The following is a 24,400-nucleotide window of genomic DNA, read 5'->3' as shown; positions in this document are numbered from 1 at the left end:
TATGTTGTTACCTAACAGTTTTGGTGTAAAAAGCCTGCATATATCGGTATTGGGTAATATCGGTATCGGAAATTGAGAGTTGGACAATATCGGAATATCGGATATCGGCAGAAAAGCCAATATCGAGCATCCCTAAATAGTAGAATACTAATTGCGTTGGATTACATTTCTAAAGTAGCCCTGCCAACTCTTCACCACATCAACAGTGTTAATATGTCAATGTTGTCTTCACAAAATGTTTCCAGTGCCCCCAAGTGGACAAAAAATCAGTTATTGCAGGTTTAAAAGATTTCTTGTTTTTGAAAGTCTTCCTGTATTGTATCTTTCTTCCTTTCCCCTGCTGTGAGTCCTCCAGGCTGTAACTCAGTTTGAAAGAGTAGAAAAATGAGAGAAAAAACCCAAATTAACACTAGTTGCTCCTCTTTGATGATCATTAATTTGAGTGTCTTTCGTATAATTGCACAGCCCTTTCCACTAATGCTCATTATGTACAGGGTTCCCAGCCTCAAGGTAAGGCATGTTCTCAGATTCAGTTTGACCTTTTCTAAGTTAACTGCTGAGCAAAGCTGTGCCAGGCAGCTGTGTACAGTATATCCCTTCCCGACCTGCTCTCCCCTCTCTTTGCTCTGCGGGAGATTTCTAATAAAGCAAGACTGGGTAATCTCCTTGACTAAAGTGATTAATGTTAGTAATTCTCTATCATCATATCTTCCCACACTGGCCTGGTGTTATCCCGACCCTGAACACATCAGCCGCTTGCCAGCCAGTCGTTTTTTTATCACAGCGAATGTATTGATTGCCTATAATGAGGCTGTCACGGCTGTGCTTATTTATGATGAGGCAATGAGAGAGGTTTTCATGTCATGGATATCAAAGAGAATCAACCAAGGCCAGGGGTTGTGCCGGCAATAAAACGGAAGATAATATGTATTCTGGTCCACGATATTAATTTGTCCCAATTCCGTGTCCACCTTTAAGCCTTCAGAACAATAATTGATTAGCTGCATTAGAATTGATTCGGGCTCAGAGCAGAACTTAGCTGCAAATAGTCCTGGTGATGAATGTTCTGTGTCCCTTCCCTCTGGCCCAATTACTTCATGCTCTGCAGCAGGTATTAGGTATTGGGAGAGCCATTTGTGCATTTGGGAGACTCACATACACACACACATCCACACATCCTTTCCCTTACCCTGTGAATGCTATTAGCCAAGTGTACAGTATTTGCCTGAGGCTCAGTGGAGAATTACTTATAATGGCTGCTACCTGTAACCTTGACCACGATAAATGAGGCTGGTTTTGAGGGTTGCACTCGAGGAAGGAGGGATGGAGAAAGGAAGGCGAGAAAGAACTAGACAGGGAGAGCAGATGAACTGCCCCCAAGTGTGGTCGAGTGATGACTTAGACTCTGTTTGGGTCCAACGGATGGTGGTACCGAAGAGCAGAACTGCAGCAGTGTTGCCTAACCACCACAACATTAAGACACCATATAACTGGGACTTCAGCATTGAGATCTAGCGTGAACCACAAGCAGAGAAAGTGAGGCTGTACACGTTTAAGCCTCTGGATTTCACACCTAAAGTGCTGTGTGTGTGTTTTTGTGCTGTCAGTCTACACACACTGTTCTACTTGACAAAAAGTTAAAAGGATTGGCTTCTTCACCCTAATATATACACAGCTGTCTTCTCCCCATGCCAGCAATCAAAAGCAATCAAAATACCTGGCATAATTTTCGTCTAGACTCTTGAGTCCAAATCAGTATGCACACACAGCATTCAGCCCTACTGTGGGTGGGGGGTGTTGATAGTGAGGTGAAGTGCTCTGAGTGGAGTGGCTTACTACTAGTAGGGGGTAAGGAGGGGCAGACAGAGACCTAGAGTGTGCTCATAATGTTGGGATGGTTAATAAAACCAGCTGGAAACAGATCCTGGGATTACTATTACTCAGCATACTTCATTCTGATCTGAAGTCTCGGAGGGCAACGTGACTCCTCCGAGGCTGCCAGGGGAACAAAACAGCCAGGGTGGACTCTAAGCTGCTATATTGTATTGCAGTGACCGACCCCTGCCTAGAACACCTTGGCTCTGCATGGTAGATTACCATTCTGCCAAGGGAGTAATGGCATAATACATCACAATGCATTGTACAGCATCACTATGTACTGCGTATTATGGTTCAGCACAGCATTGTAGCTTGCAGCAATGTAATCTCACCATTAATCATTTTCGGCCTTATCACACTGAGCAAGTCTGCAGAGCTTCAGGATCCCTTGTCATGCTCTGCGAACATGGGGCCATTGTGGCAAGGTTATTAAAGGTCTACGATGTGATGATGATTAGCTGGATTTTATAGCTGCAGTCATTTAGGTTTGCTGTGTCACACTGTTAGTCAGCAGGATTGGAGTACCTGTACTTGTTCAGGAGGACTGTACCGCAAGGGTATTGCTCGCTGCTTCGACCCAGCAAGCGATAAAATATTTGTAGGAGGTGTAATGAGTTTCTACATGAAGTGCAGAAAAAGCAGAAAGCATATTATTCCAAAGTGCTGCAAAGAATCTTATCTGCACGGCCCAGTGTGTGAGCTGATATTGTTGGAGATTTTCCTCTGAACATCTATGTATCCTGTTGTGCTCCACTCAGTCCTGACAAGTGTTGCGGACCCCGCAGACCTGCCAGTCTCCCTAAAGGGGACAGCTGTCCTATTGGCTCAACGATGAAGTGTCCTGCCTCTATCTTCTCTGGCAGAGATGACCCAGGGCGAGGTGGAGAGAGAAAGCCTGATATCAGCGCCACCACTGTCTGTCTGATAAGAAGCCACACATGCAAGCAGCTGACATGGCTGGGCGTGTAGAACAACACAGCACATGTATCATGTGGAGTAGAACATGCTACACAACATGCTGTATAGCACACTGTTTCAATTTACTTGGATGCCTCTTGCCTTTTTAATTCAGTAAGGTAGGCACACACAGCAAATCAATATCAGTGGCTGTGCGAAGGATAATGTTCAGGTGACCTCTTAGCAGTTGTAGGATGGAGCTATTCTCTATGGATTTTGATGCTGCCTACAAAACAGTATTTTACAAAGCCTCCAGCATTGCAGTATATTTGGCATCAATTGATAATATGATATTGTGACTAGATGTAATTAGACTAACATTATGATATTGTAGTCTTGTAGTAAAAATGATATTGTAGTGAATGTGCTTTCCCTGAGTGCGCAGTTCCAATTAAAAAATGAAAAACGTTTCTTATGTGTTATAATACTGTCTTTTGGAAAGCCCCTGTAATCACATTATTGAGTTTGAGTAGAAGCTGAAGTAATTAGCTAATGAGTTAATACATCAATCAACAGAAAATTGATTGCTAGCCAATCTGCTGATTGTTTTGTTGTCTCAGTCATTTATCAAGCAGAAACCGTAAACATGCTATGGTAAAAAATCCCTAGTGTGAGTTATCAAATATGTCGATACAGTCAGTGACTGGATTGGATTTGGTTGTTCTAAGTGTTAGAAATAAGAATAGAGACTTACCTAAATCACAGCCTTTACAATCTTTTAACACAAATAACCTGTCCATTTATTCCCCTGGGTCATCTGGTATGGTGAAACGGCACACTAATGTGCTTTGACTTTGCGTATCAGATGCTCCATTAGCTGCCATTAAACTGGTGCAGGTTAGCTAATGTAGTGCAGCCATGCATTGATGTGTTGTCTAGAGGTGGTCATATGACATATATTTACTTTCTCATATAATTAGCCCACATAGGTTATGAGCAGCAGAGAGTAAAACAGAGGTTCTTATCTTTAAACTACAAAGTGTATAGTTAGTTCAAGGATTTTCCTAGTGGTATTTGCAATTTTCAAATATATTTAAAAGGCTCCATGATTGCCGGTAGAATTGGACTCTTTTCACTATTGTAGGGGGCAAAAAGTAATCTCATGCCATCTTGATCTGCTTTAGTATAATATCAGCATGCTTCAACACAGCCAGAGTTGGTAAATGAACCATCTTGCTGCTCTCTCTTTTATTGCATACAAAAGAAAGCCAATCTGTTATCTAACACTGTAGGAGGTTTCACATATGCAAATGCTGCTTGTATATCTTCCTACAAACATAACCTCCCCTCCTGTAGACTTAGAAAAAAGCAGAAAAGAGGAAAGGGGTTGTAATAAAGGGGCTATAAAGAGATAAAATGAACAGATAAATACATCGTGAGACAGAAAGATCCACAGAGTTGCCCCTCCAGGTTCATCTTGTTCAGGGATTTTGTGTGGCTCCACCTGGCTCCCCGTCATAACACCAGTCTCAGCACAACACATGGGAAAGGACGCTTCCCATCTGCAGCAACACACTCACACACACGCTCCAGCTCTGCACCCTGGGCCCGTCGAGGCTAATTGCCATGGTAACAGGCTATTGAAAGGGGTGAGGGTCAGCTTGAAACTGGAGGCTCTTTATAGACGGGAAGGACTGGTTCCTCTCAGAAGGAGAAAGGGGCCAAATTTAGTTTATTCAGCTGAAGTTTTGGCCGTATTCTGGTAAAAGCGGACACCTACACAGATACACCTGCATACATTCTGACTCAAAGATTTGTAAAACCTTGAAAACGTGAAAAAAAATGTGAAAGCAACTCTGTGTGTCTTTCTCCTGCTGTTGCTATCTCACTGTATTCCTGGCACTTTGATCTTTTCTGGTACAGTGTGAGTTGAGCTGCGCATGGGGCTAAAGCTTACTCTCCTCGCAGCTGTGCAGATGCTCAGGTGATAAATTGCTATCATGAGTCATTGATGCATCCTAAGCTTTTCTCCTGTGTTATCAAGGGTACAGAAAATGCCAGCACTCCTCTTAACAGATGCACACTAGCCCTCACTGACATTGACGGATGGAGTTCACTCTTAAGGTGACACACACAATAACCCCCCAAACACCCTACTACACACACATACACAATCACTTGACACATAATCACTTTTTGCACTTTGCGTTCAAGTACACTAAATGCAAACACCCACACATGCAGCCGCACCCTGCCCATGTTTGTGGGCTGTAGTGGATCGTTAGTGTGCACAGCGGGAGTGTGCGTGTGATAAATGGCTGTGTGAATTATGAATGAGGGAAGATGACGGGGAGCCAGTCCACCCTGAAGCATGCTAATGCACTCAGCCTGCATGGATTGACAGTGCAGGTTTGTGTGTGTAATGTACAGTAAAAGTGTGTTTTATTTTATTTTAGTAGTAGCTGTGTAGGCTGTGAAGTGAATTTTAGAGTATCTAAGGCCTGTTTTAGCTCTCTCCTTTAAGAATGAGACAGCCTCTATTTTAAAAGACGTGTCTCCCACAATCTTTCCCTGTGTTTCTCTGCTTTTATAACAAGACACTTTTATATTATGTCATGTCTTCCTCTTCTCATATTCACTATACTATTATCTTACCCATATTTGTATATATATTTATCTACAGCTATTCTTCTTCTAATCTTTAATCTCCCATGCCAATTTTTACCAACATTATGCTGGTTATATTGGAGGTTTTGCTGTTGTCTGCTTTTGGACTGTCTGTCAGTTAAATTTGCAATTTTTTGAACAAATGATAAACCTGATTAATCAAAAGGATTATTTCTAGATTGAAAATTAAATGAAAATAAAAATATTGTTATGTGTATTGTACAGCTGTATAGTGTATTGTATATGTTTGTTTTTTTACAAAAACACAGAAATATTTTTTTAATGAAGATCCCTTAGAACATTTTAAAGATGAAAAATTCATTCAACATTCTGGTGTGACAATGACACTATTTCCAATTTCCAATTACAATTTGATAACATATCATGATTTATCTGGCATTTCTCTGCTGGAATTTATAGTCACTTATGGGCTGACATATACACCAATACCGATACATCTGTCACAAGGTAATATGTGGATTTAGTGTATAGCTGGTGTGGCTGGTTCTTCTCGTGTGAACTGAGCTCCCTGCCTCAGGCTCAGCTCCCTCCATGGCTGTGGTGCAGGACATCCCTCCTGTGTCTCCTCAGCTGTCAACTGCTCCTCTATCCACATACTTTATAGCCCCAGGAGTCCCCTTTGCTGTCACTTCTAAAGGCCATTGCTGACTTACTGCATGTATTTATTTGTGTGTGCGCATGTGTGTATGTGCAAAGTACCTGTTATATTCCCAACAGAGGTCATTCCTCATCCTTTTATCACTTTCAATCTATCCCTCTTTGTGCCACTTCTCCTTTCTGCCTCCCTGTCTGTGTTTTCTTCTGTTTTTCTACCCTCCATCTTGCTGATGTCTCATTCTGCAACTGTTGAGTAGGAGTGCTGCCTCTGCTGTTTTTGAAATTCATCAAACATTACAGCAATGCTTATCTTAACAGGTTGCATATCAAATTGTTTCCAGTACTCATTTCTGTGCTTGAGCATGTGATTTAATGAACCTGTCAATTGTGCTGTTTTAGAGGTCAACAGTGCAAACAGCCACCAGCATACATGCAGCTTGTGTCTCTGCCTTAGGCAGAATATGATTCAGGGGTTTCTGTGGTGGAAGCTGAGTTTATAGTTAGCAACCTCATTTACTCCTGCTGTATCATTGGCCTGCTTTTGATAAAGAGTCCTCAGGGAATGGCACAGTGCTCAGCAGACGGTCCATTTTTATCATCAACCCCCAGTGAAGATGCCATTACTCAAAATGTTGAGTAAGCAAAGTCTGTGGTATGAAGCAGAAGAGGAGGAGAGGTGGAGCATGAGAAGGGGGAAGATATGTTTGTCTGTGTTGGCTGTTTGCTTTGATCATTTTACCCAGAGCCACAAACTCGGACACTGTTCAATCGATAGTGGGAGCGCTGCTCATAGTTGTGGGTCAATATTGTGTCGGGTCGAGATAATTCAGCATGTGATGAAATCGAATTATGGTTAGAAGCAAGAATGTCACAAAAAGCATGTCTTTTTGTTTTCTTTCAACTCTTGACCAGAAATCCATTAGAATACAATTCCCTTTTTTGTAGTAATTTGCTCTTTTTTCAGCAGTCTGAAAAAGGTTAAGGGCTGAAACAATTTAAGGTTTATATCATCACGGAGAGGAGGAACACAATTAGTACATAATAATTATACATTTCTTCATATAACACCTTTTTTAAAAATGTAGTCCAGAATTATTTAGTGAATTAATTTAACGTTTTTACTTTCCTAAGAAAAATAGGTACAGAAGGAGAAGAAAAGGCATCACAAGGTAAAGAATAAAAGTAGGAGGAATAAGTATAAGATAACATAATTACATATTTTAAAGAGAGAGTTTAATGATAATTTTTAATGCCCTGTGCTGGAAGTGTTCCTTTGTGGGTAGAGGAATGTCTCCTATTTCATACACTAAATAATCATTTAAAAATTCACTTTATTATGGGAAAAATGCATTGTCACGAATCTAAAAACATGGCTGTTTTGCATATCTCATAAAAAATTGATGCTTCGGAGATATGTAGATGATTTTCACAAGACAATGATAGTAAGTGAAGCTGTGCTTCGACTCCAACACTTTTTCTTAAATATTTTATAGGGTGTTTTATGAGGGTTATTTCTATCTATTTTAAAACAAGACAATGCAACACAGATCACCAATATAAAGAAAATTACAACTAATTCAAGAAAAACTTGAAACAGATGGAGCAGGAAACAAGTGAACTGGACAGATGTGCTAAATTGCATAAAGAGCCATATGGTCACCATTATGAGATAAAAAGATTGTAGGGGACATTAGCATTCAGAGGAGCAAGGGTGTGGGTGAAGGGTTTGACAGAGGAGAGAAAAATTGTTTGAAAAATGAGATGGAAAGTGTGAGTTTTTGGGATGATGTCAGCCGTGGCAATTCTCCGCAGAGAGGAGTCCCTTAAAGCTTATGTGGTGATGAAGCAAACAGATATTGGCTTGGACACAAAAGAACATGAAGGATAGTTGAATTTGGGAGAGAGAGACAGACAGTGAGTTACAGTACTGACAAAAGAGAGAGAAAATACAGGCCACTGAGCAAAGTGTGAGGAAGGGGTGGGGTGGGGTGGGGGGGGGTGTAAAGATTTTGGAAGGATGTCAACTGTATCTATTGTTCAGCCAGCAGACCATGGCAGCCTGAGACTGTCAAGGGGTGGAGGCACGGAATACAAAACGAGCACAGAGTATATACGAGACAGACACAGCCAAGTGAGAGTTAAAGACTTTGGAGAGATGTCAAGTGATTCTATTGTCATTTTGAGTGAGCCACGATGAGGCCGGATTAAAGGCAGGAGAAAGAACACACTGGCCTAATATGGAACTTTTGTTTTTGTGCCACCCCTGTTTACAACATTGAGGGACAGAAAGACGGGAAGGATATTGACAGATTTTTTTGATTGCAGCAGGAAGAGAGACCTCAGTATGGCTTGTTGTGCTGGGACAGTGTGTTTGTGTGTAAGCAGAGATGTACTCTGACGTAATTCACAGTTTAGAGACATGTGTTTGTCCCAAACCTGATAAGCTAAGGCGCTGAGAAAGCCCAGGTGGTGCGCAAGACTTGCTGTTTCTTTATATGAACTCAGGCTTATATAACTAGTACCAAGAGGTCACTCTGGGTTATCTGGAGTGTTTGTGAAAAACTGTATTGGTTTAGCTGCGCTTCATTGAGTTTGACGTGTACACAGTAGGCACTACTTTAGTTGTATCCAGTCTATAACACCTTGTTTGTTGCTTGGCGCCACTTGTCTGAATAGGTTCAACTTTTAGACTTACCCGCTTCACCAGCATAATATGGTTTAACAAGTATTTAAGATTTGTAAAGGGAGGGTTTTGTCTTGCAGGCTCAATGTGCAGGGATGACATGCTCTAGTGGTTCCCAACTCTTTTGGCTTATACCCCCCTAAAACAAAACAATCATACTCGTGACCCAGTTTCATTGGCTGCATGTCCACCAGTTTGGACCAGTTCAACTAAATATTTTTTTCCCAGAATAATTAGTTTAATCCAAAAATCTGATTTTCAGTTAAAATGCCAAATTAAAGCAAATCTTTAGTCTAATTTTGGGGATTTACTGCACTAGAGGAATATTAGGCAGCAAACAAGTATAACAACTTGAAAAAGAAGCAGGAACTTGTCGGATTTACCTGACTGACTTAAACCGGCAACAATGTGCGCCCTGGCCCCTGACCAAGGTGCAATGTTATTGAAATGGCAGCTCATGGAATAAAGTCTGTGCTGCACATGCATCATCGCAGAGCAGAAGTTGTCCTGCTTCTTTTTAATATAATTATACTTGTTTGTGTCCAATGTAAGCAAGGCTATTGCAGTTTCTTTGAAACAGTAGGTTAAGAAATCATTCTCAAAAGATTATTCAGAGGTTGTTTTAAATAATTTACTGAAACAAAAATTAGACAATGTAAAAATAATTACATTTTAGTTTACAAGAGTATCCGGTAACAACCAGGTATGTCACCAAGTCACAAAGGAAATAAATCAAGTGACCTAAATATTCTTAATGACAATGTGAATTAGTTTTTGGCTAATACAGTCCACAAAAATCAAGATACCTCATCACATTGAAGCTAAAATCTTGCAAACCAAATGTTTCCATAAAGCAGTCCTGCTCATTGATTTGCAACATTGCCAACAATGTTCTAATTCAGCATGAGATATTCATGGAAAACTACCTTGGTAAAAACAGTACCAAAAACTCTTCAGGTTGACAAATGTTTGTTGTTTTACAGTGTCATTATATCTCCCAGACCTAATCTAGTTTAAATCTGTCAGAGGCTTACTATAATAAAACATTTATGTGTTGTTGGATACCAGCCCAGTGCACATGTAAACACGAATCAGCATTTTACTCATTGTGCAATCGTCTTGTTTTACATGTAGTAAATGGAGCAAAGTGTGAAACATCCTCTCCTCTATATTATTCAGAAGACACTCTGTTATTGACTAAGTCTGTTGAAACCTTTATGTTTGACATGCTCTGCCAGAGGAGACAGTCTCATTTGAAATCTGTTCACCTTCCTACGTGCCCTTTAATGCCTCAGAAGTAACCTGGGCTGAGCAGAAGTGTTCAGCTGTATAAAAAGGAAGGTCAAAGCTCGCCCTCCCCCACTCTCACCGTCCTTGGCTTGGGAGAAACATGCACAAACTCTTCGCCTCTCTTTGACTGTCAGAAATGACAGCTGGAGTCCCTCTGTGACTCCTTATGAAAAATGCATATGTGTCTTTCATGTTTTCTGACTGAATGGGTTCACTCACAGACAGCACACACAAATGTTTTCATTCCACCACCACTACTAACCAACTCATGGTCTCAATCTATCCGTCATTTCTTTCTCAGTCCGGTCTTTCTCTACTTGAATTGTTCTCAAAATCTCTGCAATCTCTACCTCTTGTCTCGCCCTCCTCTCCTCTTTTAGCCGTGCTGCAGTAATGAAGCCCTTTACACAGCTTGTCATACTGGACAGGTTTCCTCATGTTCCACCTGCCCTCTTCCCCTGACAGGGACAGGATGTACAGTATATCCCAGGACGGCGACGCAGTGGAGGGAGAAGGAGGGGGCTGCTGCCTGGCAGTGCCAACTGGCATAGAGAGCTGCCCAGTCTAGCAATGCTAGTTTCTCTGCGCCACCTGCTCTACTGCCCTCCTGCTCCGATACCTGGCCCTGGAAGGCAAACCTGTCATTATTGGAAGATATTTGTTTGTGTGTGTGTGTGTGTTTCTGTGTGTGTGTTAGCTGATCCAAGCATATCTGCCAACTCTCTGTCCCTCTCCGTTGCCCTCTGTGTTCTGCAGCTTTTACTAAACCTCCCTGGGACAGCAGTATTGGCTGCTCGGTCCCACTTGGGTTGCAAATGGAATTTGAAACAAAGGTGTTGCTTTGAGATAAAAGCCCAAAAAGTTTCATATTTATAGCTACCGTACCTGTAGCCTTCATGTGTTTTTTTTAAACAGAACTGATCTATTTCCCTTATTGCCTGTTGTGTATCTCAAGCATAAGTTTTTTTTTCTCTGGCATTCCATCCTTTATTCCTTCTTCTGTGTGTGCTCTGTTGTACGTAGAACAATGTAAGGGTGTGTAGCAGCCAAGCTTTTTGTACCTGGTTGCTTGCATTCCAGCTAATTCATTCTCTATGCTCAGAGCCGGTAGAGGGTTATATTGGCGGTGTCTGAAATGACCACTTCAGTCACGACTTGTGTGTTGCATCCACCCTTTTTGTGTATGTATGCACTAAAGCCCCTCTAAGCATCATGCAAAGAGGAGTTCAGGGGCAGCCATTGTCCCACAAGAGCTTGGACGTGCTATGAGGAGGCGAGAGGAAGGGAGGAGTAGAGGTGATGTTGTTATTTGTTTGCAAAGTGCTTTTCTCATGTCGCTCTCCTCTGTCCTGAACAAAGGGGCTTGGAGGGGGAGATAATGTAACTGGCCTCTCATGGGGAAAGGTTATCTACTGTTCCCGGTCAGCTGATAGCACAGGACAGGACACTTCAAGTCCCATAATGCCCAGAAGCTTCCACTAATGATGCTCTTCAATTAGCCCAGGGTCAACGGAGATGGAGAAAGGCCAATGCCTGTACCTAGTTGTATCACAGATCATAAAACAGATGTACACAGACAGACAGATGGATATTCAGACGCATGCACACACACACACACACACACACACACTTAACTGGAAAGAAACAAGTGCCATCAATTGGGATACACAGCATGAAGTTTCCTGACCTTTTTCCCTTCCGCGAGGTCTTTAGAGCACAGCTGCATTCTGTTGATGTTCGACCCTATTGAAGTGGACAGTGGAGCCAGCTGCTGGTCAGGCCAGTTTATCAGAGCCACAATTTACTGTCTGACAACACTGCAATTTCAGCTAGCAAAAGGTTGGGTCCTTAAAGACGAGAGGGCATCCTAGAATGGCCAGGACCAGGCGTGCAAACATCTGCAGCCACTTGAACTCATGTAACCCCTCATACAAACACACACGGATAATATATGTGCGCAATTGCAAGCCCCTGAAGTCAATTTATCTTGCTCTTGTCTGGCTGTCAGGGCTCTGTCATGTGAAGAGATTTCCCTGAAACAAGCTGCCTGACCACAAGACGTGACCAATCGATCAACATACATCCTCATTAACCTGGGAAAAGGGATGGCCATAGATTCCTGTCTTTAAGGTTGACCCATGTTTTTGTCTTCTTTAGTCTGACACAGTGTCTGAAATCAAAGCCAGCAACAGATTTATTTAGATGTAAGTCAAAACCTAACATGAAGTGATGGAGAGGGCAGGCCACAGCTGATCTCCTGTCACCTCCCTTAGCTATCAGCCTGCCATTGTTTCCTTCTGTTTTGAAAGATTCATCTTCTTTCTTCTTACCTTGTATTCATGACTGGCATCTTGTTTTTAATTGTCCTATAAGTGTGTTTTCTTAAATATTATGTTATTATTATTTCATCCACTATCAAATCTTCTCTGCTCTCTCTGCCTTTCACCCTTTCTCTCTAATAATGTGTTGGTGTGCATATTATCTAGCTTGAAACGCTTCATTATCTTTAATAAGCTGTTACAGTGTTGAGGAATAGAGGCTGAATGGTCCAGTGATTTCTGTTTAGGTAGATTTGGCTTGGTCCCCGTCTTATACAGTTTTATTATTACTCAGCAAGCACCATTGCTTTTATAGCAGATGTAGAATTTGCATTAATCGTGATTCTAAATATATTAATAAATAATACAGTGTGACTCACATACTTAAGTGGTTTTGTGTGTTTCAGCCCGAAACAGACGTGACTGTCTCTTTGACTCAAATCGTACAATCTGGCTTGTAGAAATCACAGTGAACAGACAAGAACAAGTCACACCTAAACCAAATCTCTACCCATAGGCATGAGGAAAATGAGACATCATTTGACATTTCTTTGCTGCCTTACATACATCATTTGAAGGTATATTTACCTGTGGTACTTACACAGTTTTTTTTGTAGAGATATTGAAGGAAAGACGGAAGAAGAGAAGAGAAACCGAGAGGGAGGGGGAAAAGTAACCCTGTTGACCCACGACCAGAAGCAGAAGTCAGTGTATGTCATGGTGCAGGCAGGGAAGGATTTGATTAGCAAACTAATGAAATCAGTCAACGCACTGTGTGTGTGTCGTGTGTGTCTGTGTCTCTGGATCTGCCTTTGAGTCACACTCACACATTCTTAGAGGCAGTCAAAAGCTCCCCTCAGTTTTCTGCTACCTCTTCTTGCTGCTGTTCCATTCTGCATCACTGGTGCGGGGAATTAGTTCTTTGTTACTGCTGTTTACCGCCCTCATTTCCCGTCCCTGAATCCTCATCCACCTGGCTATCGACCCAGCTACAGTGAAGCTGTCCATCTGCACCTCCGCTCGCTGTGTGTATATGTGTTTGACTGGGTGTGTAGGTGGTTAGAGGGGGTGTTTTTTCTGAGCGTCTCATGATTGCACTTGTGTTTACATCAGTCTCTTTGTGTGTATTTTCTTATTTTTTGCTTCTTGAGCTGCATAAGTCTTGAATATGCATGTGTGTGATTGCAGATGGGACTGTGTACCCTTGTATCACATGTGTGGTCTCTGTGGGAGTGTGTGTGTGTGTGTGTGTGTGTGTGTCTGTGAATGTGTGTATGTGTGTGTGTGTGTGTCAGAGAGTGCAGCCCCAGGGTGGCTCAGCACAGGCAAGGCAGTGGCAGGCCTGTCTGAAGTACTTAGGGCAGACAATGCTCAGAGCCTGAGGTTGTGGCTTCACTGACAGTTAAATTATGTGGCTAAGCACACGGTCACAGGTACTTACCTATGCTGTTGACACACACACACACACACACACACACACACACACACAAACACACACACACTCAGATAGCTGTTACTGTTGTTGTGGCTTGTCACAACACAGCAGAAAATATGAACAGGAGTCCCAAAAGCTTGGTGTCCTTGTTCTCAAAAGGATGGACTGAATGTCCGTGTTTCAGCACTAAAGGTGTATCAACTCTCTGTCTATATCGCTGTCTATGTCTATGTATCTGAGCAATAAAGTTGGCAACAACAACCCAAACAGGACGTTGGCCATATGTCTGCAGGGGTAATTATAATTTGCTCTGTGGTAGCATCCTGGTGACCCGCTGCTCTAATGCTGTAGAAAAGAAAGAGGAAATCTTACTGAGAGTGTGAAATACACAGACTTCTGCCTTTCAAGGCATCCTACAACATGTTGTAAGGCAAGTGAAACCCCTTGTGTTTATAAGCAGTTAAACAATTATAAGGACTTATCTCCACAGACTTGCTAGACTTGGGAAAATGCTCAGTTCAGAAGGTTGAATTTTGGGCTAAAATGTATACCTTGTAGGAGTGATGGAAATTATAATGATGCTGATAGAAAAAGGAGGACGCAGATGTTCAAATATTTGGCCCTGGACTCTTGTGTTTGATTATTTAATGTCTCATGGTCTTGGGGGACCTAACATGCATTTGCACAGAGATACACATACACCTGTAGGATGCATGTAGCGGTACATGGGAGGAGCTTCTATACAGAAGTTCTTCTGTGTGCTTCCTAGGCAGAGAAAAAGGTGTGACGAGGACAGTGAAAAAAAGATGACAGTGGACAAAATGAATCAGTAGACCTTGAGAGAAGTTTTGGCTGTTAATGTCATGGGGTTAGTCCCTTTAGCACTCCCTCTTTCTCTCTGGAGCATCGGTCTGATTCTAGTTAAGAACATGCACAAATGCATCACACATCAAATTTATGTACATGTTTATGGAAAAAAGAATGACCATGGCTTCTACAGCTGGGAGATATTGATATTCACCGCTTCTTCTCCCTCCCTTGATTCTAGTTTCATGCCAGAACCTGCTAATATAATTCACTGAGGGAATTCAACTGGCGGTTACTGAGCTTCTGCTGAATCCTAAAACAACCACCAATACCTTCATCCACACAGGGATGACTAAAACCCAAGCCTGTTCTAGTTTTATCTGAGAGAAAGAACTGATCTGCCAGTTATATCCTCCTCTTTCTCTCTTTATGTTTCTGTCTCTCCAGGCCTGAAGACCTACCTGATCTCTGGCAGGAAGGTGGAGCCTCACTCTCACTGTAGCTGCTCTCAGTTGGGGTTGGCTGGGGATGAGCATGCAGATCCCCGGTGCCCTGCGTCCAGGGTGCACACACCTGATGAAGCTCCTTCAGCATGTACTCTGCCTCCTGACAGTGTTAAGGTGAGTGCATGCTATCGATTGCGGAGAAAATGATATAAAACATAAGCCATGTTGTGGAGGAAGTAAGTATAGTTCTGAGGTAATTTTTCATCGCATTGCCTGAGGAAGAACACTGAGCTGCATGTTCTGCTACAACCTCTTTGATGTTCATCTTTTCGCTCGCTATGTACTTTTGTTTATGTGGGTGTATTAGAAGCTTTAATAAAAAAAAATTTTTTTTATTTTTGGCATGCAAGGAGCTTCCTTTTGTCTAAAGTGGAGGAAGTGAAAAAGAAAAAGAATGGCTTTCATCCCTGTCATCACCATGCAATCTGAATTTGCTCCATGTTATTACATGATTTTAACCTTGGGCACCCTGTGTGGTTTGACTGTCTTTGTTAACTTTCGGTGAGCCTGTATGTACATGTCTCCATTTGTGTAGCACCTCAGTTCCCATAAAATCCCTAATATTAAGAATCAGAGAACAAAACAGTGAGAACTTATTAATTAGCAAATGAGAAGCATTGTTCTCCCCAGCGGGCAGTCTACATAATAACTGATCCATCATCATGTTCTGCTCACCAACCCAGAAAACATGTCCATCCGCTTTGCCTTCAAGGGAAAATTTTCATTTGCTTCCAAATTCTACCATTAGGTCATGGACTTACCAAACACATTATTTCCTTATAATCACCCTCCAAACCACGCACCAGTGTACCTTTCATTCACCCCAATTAATCCTACTTTCTGTACACATGTGCACCCCATAATCCCTGCAAAGAGCTTTCCCATCTTTGCCAGGCAAGGTGGAGGAGGGAGGGGTACTTGCAGGGGGAAAAAAGCAGGGAGAAGATGATGGGAGGCAGAGAATCAGTGGGGGTCCTCGGTATGGTAATGAACTACCTCAAGCAAGGAGGCAGGAAGCCCTTCTTACTTGCCTTCGACTGATGACTTAATTTAGGGCCTTTCATCTTCTTCATTGCTCTTACACAAATACAGATATGGTTGCGCTGTAAGATCAGACTCAGGGATCTTTAAAAAGGCATAATGACATTTGAATGTGTGACAGGATTTACAGGGCAGGTAACAAATGTTTACATGTTTAATGTAGCATGTAGGTACACAGTGTGTGCTGTCTGTGTGTTTGAATTATGCTGTATAGGGTGTGTGTTTTGGCTTCTCAGTGCACATTTACGCATGTCAGTGTCATAACACAGTGTAACTATCACACAGATCACATGCACACTCACACTTTCCATTCTCTTTCAAGAGGATGAGTGGGATGAAAATAAAGACCTTGAGCCTGTGTAGACCTCCTCTATGCCTCTTGTTTACTCTCCATCTCTCTTTCCATTTCTTAGTGACTTCTGCCATGCTTGTTAGCATTGTCCTCATTGAAATGAATAATTTTAGCCAAAGGTCACTTATCACAACATTCCTGGTTTGTGTTTAGGTGATAAGTTTTATTCACAGCTGATGTGTTTTCTGTATTTCCTTTGTCATTTTGTCATCCCCCAAGGCTCTTGATCTTGATCTCTGCCATCTTTTCATGTTTTTCTCTGCTCATGTGCTTTCCTTGATCTGTGCCTCTCAATTTATTCATTATCTGTCTTCTTTCCTGCTCCCATATGCTGCATCTCCCTCCATACTGCCCCCTCCAACCTCTACCTCCCTGCAGTCTCCTTGTCTATCCTGCAGTGTGGTCCTAATACCAGGGGAGGATCAGGTTCTGGAGGAAGGAGCGGTGCACAATGGCTGCCATGATGACCACAAGACCAACAGCAGCAAGGTTAGCCTGGTGTTGTTACCCAGACCAAACAGATGAGACTTTAAACTGTTAAACTGATAATAAATGTTTGCGTTTCCTCAGTCGGGTCAAGAGCTTGGCACTATTAATGTCCAGTATATTATATTTTGTGTATATAATATGTGTTTTTTTTCTCCATCAAATATTGGGGCATTGTGAACCAACACATTTACACAGGCCCAGCAGCAAAACGAAGGACTCAAAAGTAGTTCAAAGAAATAGAACTCCATGAGTCCCAGATAAAGTGTGCCACAGACACATGCAATTAAACTGGTGTGACTGCAGCACACTCCTTAACTTTATATTTATTTATTATAGCCGACCTGTTTCCAAAGCAAAGATCTATTATCACACCTTCATTTTTTTGGGGAAAATTCAGGTCTCCTCTCTCCCCTTGCTTCACCTTAGGATTCTTCAAATCTGAAGTGTTCCCCAGCGGTTTCTGCAGGGCGTGGCCCCAAGGCTCTGAACGGCCTGCTCAGTCCTCAGCTGGAAGCCTTGAACAACAGCCAGACATCACTGTGTGAGATGCTGCAGGAGAAGGAGAAGAAGACGTGGAGTGGAGGAGCCATGGGCATGGACCACTCAGCGCTCATCCCTCTACGTTCCAAGAACTTCAGGGAGAGGAGTGATGCTCACTTTGTGGATGTAATCAAAGAGGACAGGTTAGAATGACCTAAAGATAGATACATTAAACAAAACCTGTAACATTTAAACAGGTGGTAGTAGTATAGTAATAGTAACGTATATAATCCTAACTGAACTGACTTTCCTCTGTGCCCGTGACAGCCTTATGAAGGACTATTTTTACAAACCTCCCATAAACAAGCTGAGTCTCACCTTCCTGGAGCGGAGCCTGGAGTCTGCCTACCGGATAAGCTACCAGGAGGAGGTGTGTATATGTGTGTGTGCATGTGTGTATGAGCTGTTTATGTGCATGACATAATGGTGCCTGTATACCTGTGTGTACATGCATATGTGTGTTTATTTTTGACTTTATTCACAAATGCTATAAGGTTACCACAGTTGTCTTGTCTAGTGGTCTGACTGTGATCTAACATTCGTTCAGAGTTTTACAAGAGAAAAACAGCGTATTCATCCCATCTCTGCTGTCTCCATATGTGGGAGTGAAATCTACCTGTGTGTTTCTACCTGTTTTTTGTTTCTCTGTGTGTCTGTGTCTTGTCTGGGAAGCCTTTTTGCACTGCGTTATGACCAGACCGGTCAAGACTGCGGCAAAGAGAAATCACTGCAGGACCCTAAAAGTAGTTTTGTATTAGGTTGTGATGTCCTCTGCTGGTATAACCTCAGAAGTGCAGTTTCCATCTCATGGTGGCAACTGCTACATTGTTACGTCTAGAGTCTGAGTCATTCACATGATAATTGGAATATTTTTCAGTTGTCTTTCTTAAATCAGGGAATTATTGTTGATTGCAGGATCATTTATTTCAGACTCATTCTGAATGGTGAGATTATTTTGATTATGCATTTGTGTAGCTGCTGCTTGGGTAGTTAAAAAACAAACAATTTTCACAGACTAATTGTCATTAATGCCTTACTCTCATTTTGGAACTTAACCCCCCATTCATCTTAGTTACTATTTGTATGTTTATTAATATTGCATACTTTTTGGTTTATATATATTTGTTTGTCTGTTGTTCTCTCCCTCTCTCTTCCCCTTCCAGGTGGAAACACAGGCGATGGTGCAGACTTTTGCCAGTCCAACTTTCAGCTCTTTCCTGGACATGCTGCTGTGCTGTTTAGTGTTTCTGGCTCTCTCACTGGCCTGTTTCCTTCGACCGCTTGTTTCCCAGCAGAGTCTGTCCACACCAGCACTCATACTGACAGGTGTAGCTACCCTGTTGGAGGCTGTTGCTCTGCTGATTGCTATACGGTGAGATACTGAATTTAGAATAGGGGTCTAATTCAAATTGCACTGTGATTTACACCAAAATGTCCATTACTTAATCCAAAAGAATTAGTGGCTTAGAGACAGTAGGAATGACAGTTTTAAGAGAGGTGGTCTGTTAATAATTTTTTGTGGAGTTATGGAGCTTCCTGTCTCATCTGCAAGGAGAGAGCATCTCCTGGACTCTTGAGGAGCACCACTCTTTTAAAAGACTGCTAGCAGTGTGTAAGGTATGAGGGAGAGGAGAGGGAAAGACGAGTTACTCAACTGTGGAGTGTATGTTGATGAAATTTATTGTTAAAAAGACTGGAAGTGTGTTTTTCTCTGACAGTGTCCCCCAAGTCATTTGAGTTTTAGAAGTCTCCAGACAACTCCATTTGAAAAATAGATTTCATGTGTAGGAAAATGTTGTTAAGGGTTTATATGACAGTCACATGGGCATATTGTTGAAGGGCTTAGCTGTAGGTATATTTAAAGTAGTATATAGTTGGAAAGCTGAGAGAGCGGAAACTCAGTCACCGATTATTAGAAATAAGGGTCCTGGAGCAAAAAGGCCCGGAGTATGTCAAAGTGGGTGCCCTGATACTAGATCCACAATCATCTATAAAAATGAATAGGTCTTATTTACTAACCCTTGGTTTGTGTTCATGCACTGAGAGGCTTTGTGAATACAAGCCAAGGTGTAGATGTCTGGAATCAGATTATTATTCGGGTTGAGATCAGGTTTGGGTCAAACGGGACACTATCACAAGTATCAGATAAACAGTTCATTAATATATGACTGATACATCATAATAATATGTATATAATGTATATCAACCACAGCTCCCTGTTTTTCCTCTCCAGTATGGCTTTCTACCTGCACAGTGTGCTGAATTGCACTCGGCTGCTGATGACAGCAATTTCAGGCTGGATAGCACGTCACTTTATAGGTGCCTTCCTGGTGTCTCTGCCCACTGTGGCTGTCTTCTCCCATGTCACCTGTGACATGCATCTCTCCATCCAGGTGGAATCTAAGTTTCATATGTTTCTATGTTTAGAAATGTATCACTAGGATGTTGAATTTTTTGATTGCTGTCTTCATAGTAGATTTATTCTCTCTCATTCAAATTGTTAAGCACCTCTTCTCTGGGCTGCCATCCTTGTAAAATTTCCATCTCTGGCTTAATTATATTTAGCATATGTCTTTTAGTTGTACAGTGTGTGAATATAGTTTACAGCCAGTGTAATTTATGTGCTAGTCTTATGGGCTCTTTTGACTAATGACTCTATGTCCCATATTTTCCCCCAGTTCACCATGTTCATCTGCTGTGCTGTCATCATAGCTATCATTCAGTACTGTAACTTCTGCCAACTCAGCTACTGGATGCGCTCAGCTCTAGCCACTTTTGTGGGACTAGCGCTGCTTGCCTTGCTGTTCAGCACCCCCTGCAGGTATGACATACTAAAGAGACAAAGAAAGGAAATAACACAATGTCTTGTCCAGTAATCTAAAAAAAAAAAGTGGTGTGATTAAATTGTGTGTTAAAAAAAAAGTGTAGAGATAATATATATATTATATACATTGAATAGTGATGGATTTCTAGATGCATTTGATGCATTAACAAGAGCGTTTCATTTCTTCCAGTGTTGCTAAGAGTCTGTTTTTCTGGTAAGTACAATTGATATTGTTAACATGGTTAGTGCCACAGTTTGTACCTGCTCATCACACAATCAGTAAACTTGTTTTGTGTTCTTTTGTGTGTTGCCTGCATGATTTCATGCCAAAATCTTCCATAGTTGTGGTGGTTACTTACAGCTAAAGAAGGTCCAAATTCATTGTGAGAAGCAAAATATTATTCTACTCTTTTCCTTCATTTTCTCTCTCTCGCTCCATAAGGTCGGATGGTCAGAACACTAACAGCAGCAGCAACAGCTCAATGTCTGATAGCCCAGCAGACCCAGACCCACAGCTCAACCCACAGGACCTGCTGGGCCCTGAGGCCTGTGTGGCCTTTTTCCTGCTCCTTCTCCTAGTCTGGTTCCTTAACCGCGAATTTGAGGTCAGTCACCGCCTGCATTACCATGGCAACGTAGAGGCTGATAAACACCGCATCAAGATCCAGAACATGAGGGACCAGGCTGACTGGCTGCTTCGCAATATCATCCCCATCCATGTGGCAGAGCAGCTGAAGGTCACACAGAGCTACTCCAAGAACCACGACAATGTGGGTGTAATATTTGCCAGTATTGTTAACTTCAGTGAGTTTTATGAGGAAAGCTACGAGGGAGGCAAGGAGTGCTATCGTGTTCTCAACGAGCTAATTGGAGACTTTGATGAGCTGTTACGGAAGCCTGCCTTCTCAAATATTGAGAAGATCAAGACCATCGGCGCCACGTACATGGCAGCAGCAGGACTCAACGCGCAGCAGTGTGCAGATGCAGCGCATCCTCACGCCCACCTCCGCGCTCTTTTCGAATTTGCCCTGGAAATGATGCACGTGGTGGACGACTTCAACAAGAACATGCTGGGCTTTGGCTTCAAGCTACGCATCGGATTCAATCATGGCCCTCTGACAGCAGGGGTGATTGGCACCACGAAGCTTCTCTACGATATCTGGGGTGACACAGTCAACATCGCCAGCCGCATGGATACTACAGGCGTGGAGTGCCGTGTCCAGGTCAGCGAGGAGAGCTACTGTGTGCTCAGTGGCATGGATTATGAGTTTGATTACCGTGGCACAGTAAATGTCAAAGGCAAAGGTCAGATGAAGACCTTCCTTTACCCTAAGAGCAGTGACAGTGGCCCTGTGCCTCAGTACCAACTCTCAGTCTCACCAGAGATCCGGGCACAGGTGGATGGTAGCATTGGTCGCTCACCTACTGATGAAATTGCCAGCATGGTGCCCGCAACCAGCATAAATGCAAGCAGTACCAATATTATGGTACCCAGTGCCAGTGCTGGTTCCTCTACAGGGCTTAGCCATGACAAAGAGGCAGACAGCCGTGAAAGACGTCCCTCTTCAGACACCTCTCATGCCAGGCGATCTACGTCTCACGGTGGCATGACATCTATGCCCGTTACTAACCGAGAAGGACCTCTTCCTTCTGCAAATAACAAACAGTTCATCATCTCATCCTCGGCCAAGCAAAATATTCCCCAAAATTCCACAACAGTGTCCCAGAAAGACATCAAGAAGGACAAATGTGAGGATGATTGTGACAGTAATGTTGGAGAGTTAACCAGACTTTAAGGATCTGTTACAATGGCACTTTTATCATAAATCCTTTACCCTTTAAGCTCTTGTTCCTGCCAGCTGGCATTTGTAGAATTGGTGTACGTTTGGTCCTACCGCAGGTGGAATAAGAGAGAAAGACCCACAGGCCTCTTCTCTGCTTCAGCCAGGCAGCAGGTTGTTTTTGGTGTGAATCTGATTGGCTGATGATATCAGTGGAGGGTGCTGGCTGGACCGTAAAGTGAGTGTCAGGCAGGAACTCACAGAGGAAATGGGAAGATAAGATGGCTGTCTCTGAACTTTTTCTTGCCTGCTACAGATACCATCGTCTCCCATTAATTTACTTGATTATCTGTACACCTTTAATCTCAATTCTTTCTTTTCATATGTTGTTTAAGTGCCTTTAGAATAGAATATTATATTATATGTGTAGACTAAGCCTTTTTGAGCAAGGGAAAAATAACATAAAGGGAAAACTGTAAATAAGCAAACTTTTTGGAGAAATTGCTTAACTTTTGTTACAATTTTATTTTGTAAACTATGTTTTGCTATGATATTTTGCCTTTTATCAAAGAAGAGCTCAACAAGCGGACCTTACATCAGCGCTACAACATGAGGAGAATCTGTGTCAAGTGAAGGGAAATAAGATGTTACTCCAAGCTATGTGTTATTAAAATCTGTACTAGAACTCAGTGGAGCCTGTTTCCGTGTTCTTAATGAAAAGAAGAAAGCTCCTCATGAAAGTCACAGCAGAGACTAATCAATACAGGCTAAGGGCAGACGAAGCCCAGCTGCTTGTCGTGTGAGTGCATCTACATGCATACAGTGTGCGTGTGTGAGCGTGTGTTTGTACACATCTGTGTAGTAACAAGATCATGCAGGCCTTAAGGAGGAGAGGTGCCGATGAGTTACTTGACTGAGTTCTTGAAACTGCAGGATGACAAACAGTTTAGGAACGTAGTTGAAAAAAAAAATCTTGGTTGCTGATGTGGCAGCTTTTTTTCTGGCCTTGGTTAAGATCTTTGTATTGCCTCAGTATTGAGGCACGAGGGTCTCAGCTACACTTAATCAGCATGCTTGCAAAAACAGCATCATAGATGAGGCTAACTGTTAGTAGTGTTTGTGTTTTCCCCTCAAGATCCAGATCCAGGGTTAAGTGAGTATTTCAGTGCATCCTACAAGGCACTGCTGTACCTGTAGAGTGTCTTTAGCTGTGACTGTAGATTGCTTAGAGAGAACAACTGCCTAGGTTTGCTATGGATTACACTGTGTATTAGTTGATAGTGCTTTTAAGACATGGATAATCAAAAGTGGAATGTCACAAATCAAATGTGTTTTATTGTATTTATTGTTACACAAAACTTGAACTGTTCACGTGAAGCTCCCTTGTCTAATTTCTATTATTTGAAAGACATTTCTGGATGGAAACAGCTGGACGCTTAAGCTGCTTCATACTTTTCAATGGCATGCCACTTAATGTAATAGCAGTGTAAAAGCAAAGGCAGTGCTCCAAATGTATTATATATTAATCCTTAGGTGTTTTTACTCTTTCTTTTTGACTTCATTGATTTCACGCTATTGTGTTAGATTATTAAGAAAATCAAACTGATTAAACTGTACATCTCTCTTGCTGTTTTCTCTCTGTCACTGTTTCTTGGCAAAAGGATTGTGTGCTCAGAGGCAAAAAAAGTTTTACCAGTGTGTTATTTTTGACATTTTAAATATCCTAAACAACACATTAACTTTATATTTTTTCAATTACAATTTGATGATTAGTACGTTTAAGTTATAAATCAAACAAGATGCATATTTCAGTAAAACAAAAAACCAATTTGCCTTCTTTTATCATCAAATAACAGCCGCATTTACCCAAATACTTAGAAGCTTTTTTGTGTGTGTGAAACCAGGGTAGATCGTGCCTTTTAACTTAAACCTTGATTTTTTTTTTCACTGTCCGCTTTAAGTTGCTTAAATTTCTGGAGACAGAATGTTTACTTTTGCACATAAATCACACTTAATTTTTATGAGGTTTTCTTAGGTCATGAAATTTGAGCAGTGCCTTTTCTTAATATATACAATTAAATGTAAACATACCAAACCAGTCGACATTAATCAGCCTTATTGCAGTTTTTGAATTCCTTTTTGTTTGGCCTTCCATTGCGTGCTGTACTATTGGTCTCATGGGTTCTTTTAAATGCAATAATAAGAGTTTCACATAATTTGTTGGAAAGGGAAAATTACTTTCTTTATGCTCATGAGCACACAACCCTCGTATAA

At 41.9% G+C, this 24,400-nt stretch overlaps 1 protein-coding gene across 2 annotated transcripts in view; it reads left to right on the top strand.

Annotated features, from left to right (window-relative positions):
• The window catches only part of LOC118322937 (adenylate cyclase type 9-like), a 31,002-nt gene extending 7,248 nt beyond the window's left edge, over positions 1–23,754 (top strand). Inside the window, exons 2-10 of one of the 2 annotated variants that reach the window (XM_035654802.1) lie at positions 15,041–15,213; positions 16,871–16,981; positions 17,408–17,664; positions 17,789–17,891; positions 18,685–18,893; positions 19,755–19,914; positions 20,200–20,342; positions 20,536–20,559; positions 20,788–23,754. In XM_035654802.1, the coding sequence (XP_035510695.1) occupies positions 15,041–15,213; positions 16,871–16,981; positions 17,408–17,664; positions 17,789–17,891; positions 18,685–18,893; positions 19,755–19,914; positions 20,200–20,342; positions 20,536–20,559; positions 20,788–22,141 (2,534 nt within the window). In that variant the 3' untranslated portion in view covers positions 22,142–23,754. Of the gene's footprint in view, positions 1–15,040; positions 15,214–16,711; positions 16,982–17,407; positions 17,665–17,788; positions 17,892–18,684; positions 18,894–19,754; positions 19,915–20,199; positions 20,343–20,535; positions 20,560–20,787 lie in introns of both variants that reach the window. The other variant, XM_035654801.1, reaches the window with a different exon arrangement.
• The last annotated feature ends 646 nt before the right edge of the window (positions 23,755–24,400 follow it).

The sequence above is a fragment of the Morone saxatilis genome, unplaced genomic scaffold (assembly GCF_004916995.1).
Source record: "Morone saxatilis isolate NCDOM2014 unplaced genomic scaffold, NCSU_SB_2.0 Contig14, whole genome shotgun sequence".
Classification (NCBI taxonomy): domain Eukaryota; kingdom Metazoa; phylum Chordata; class Actinopteri; family Moronidae; genus Morone; species Morone saxatilis.
Note: the sequence above shows the minus strand (reverse complement) of the source record. Positions and strands in the feature narration are given on the sequence as shown.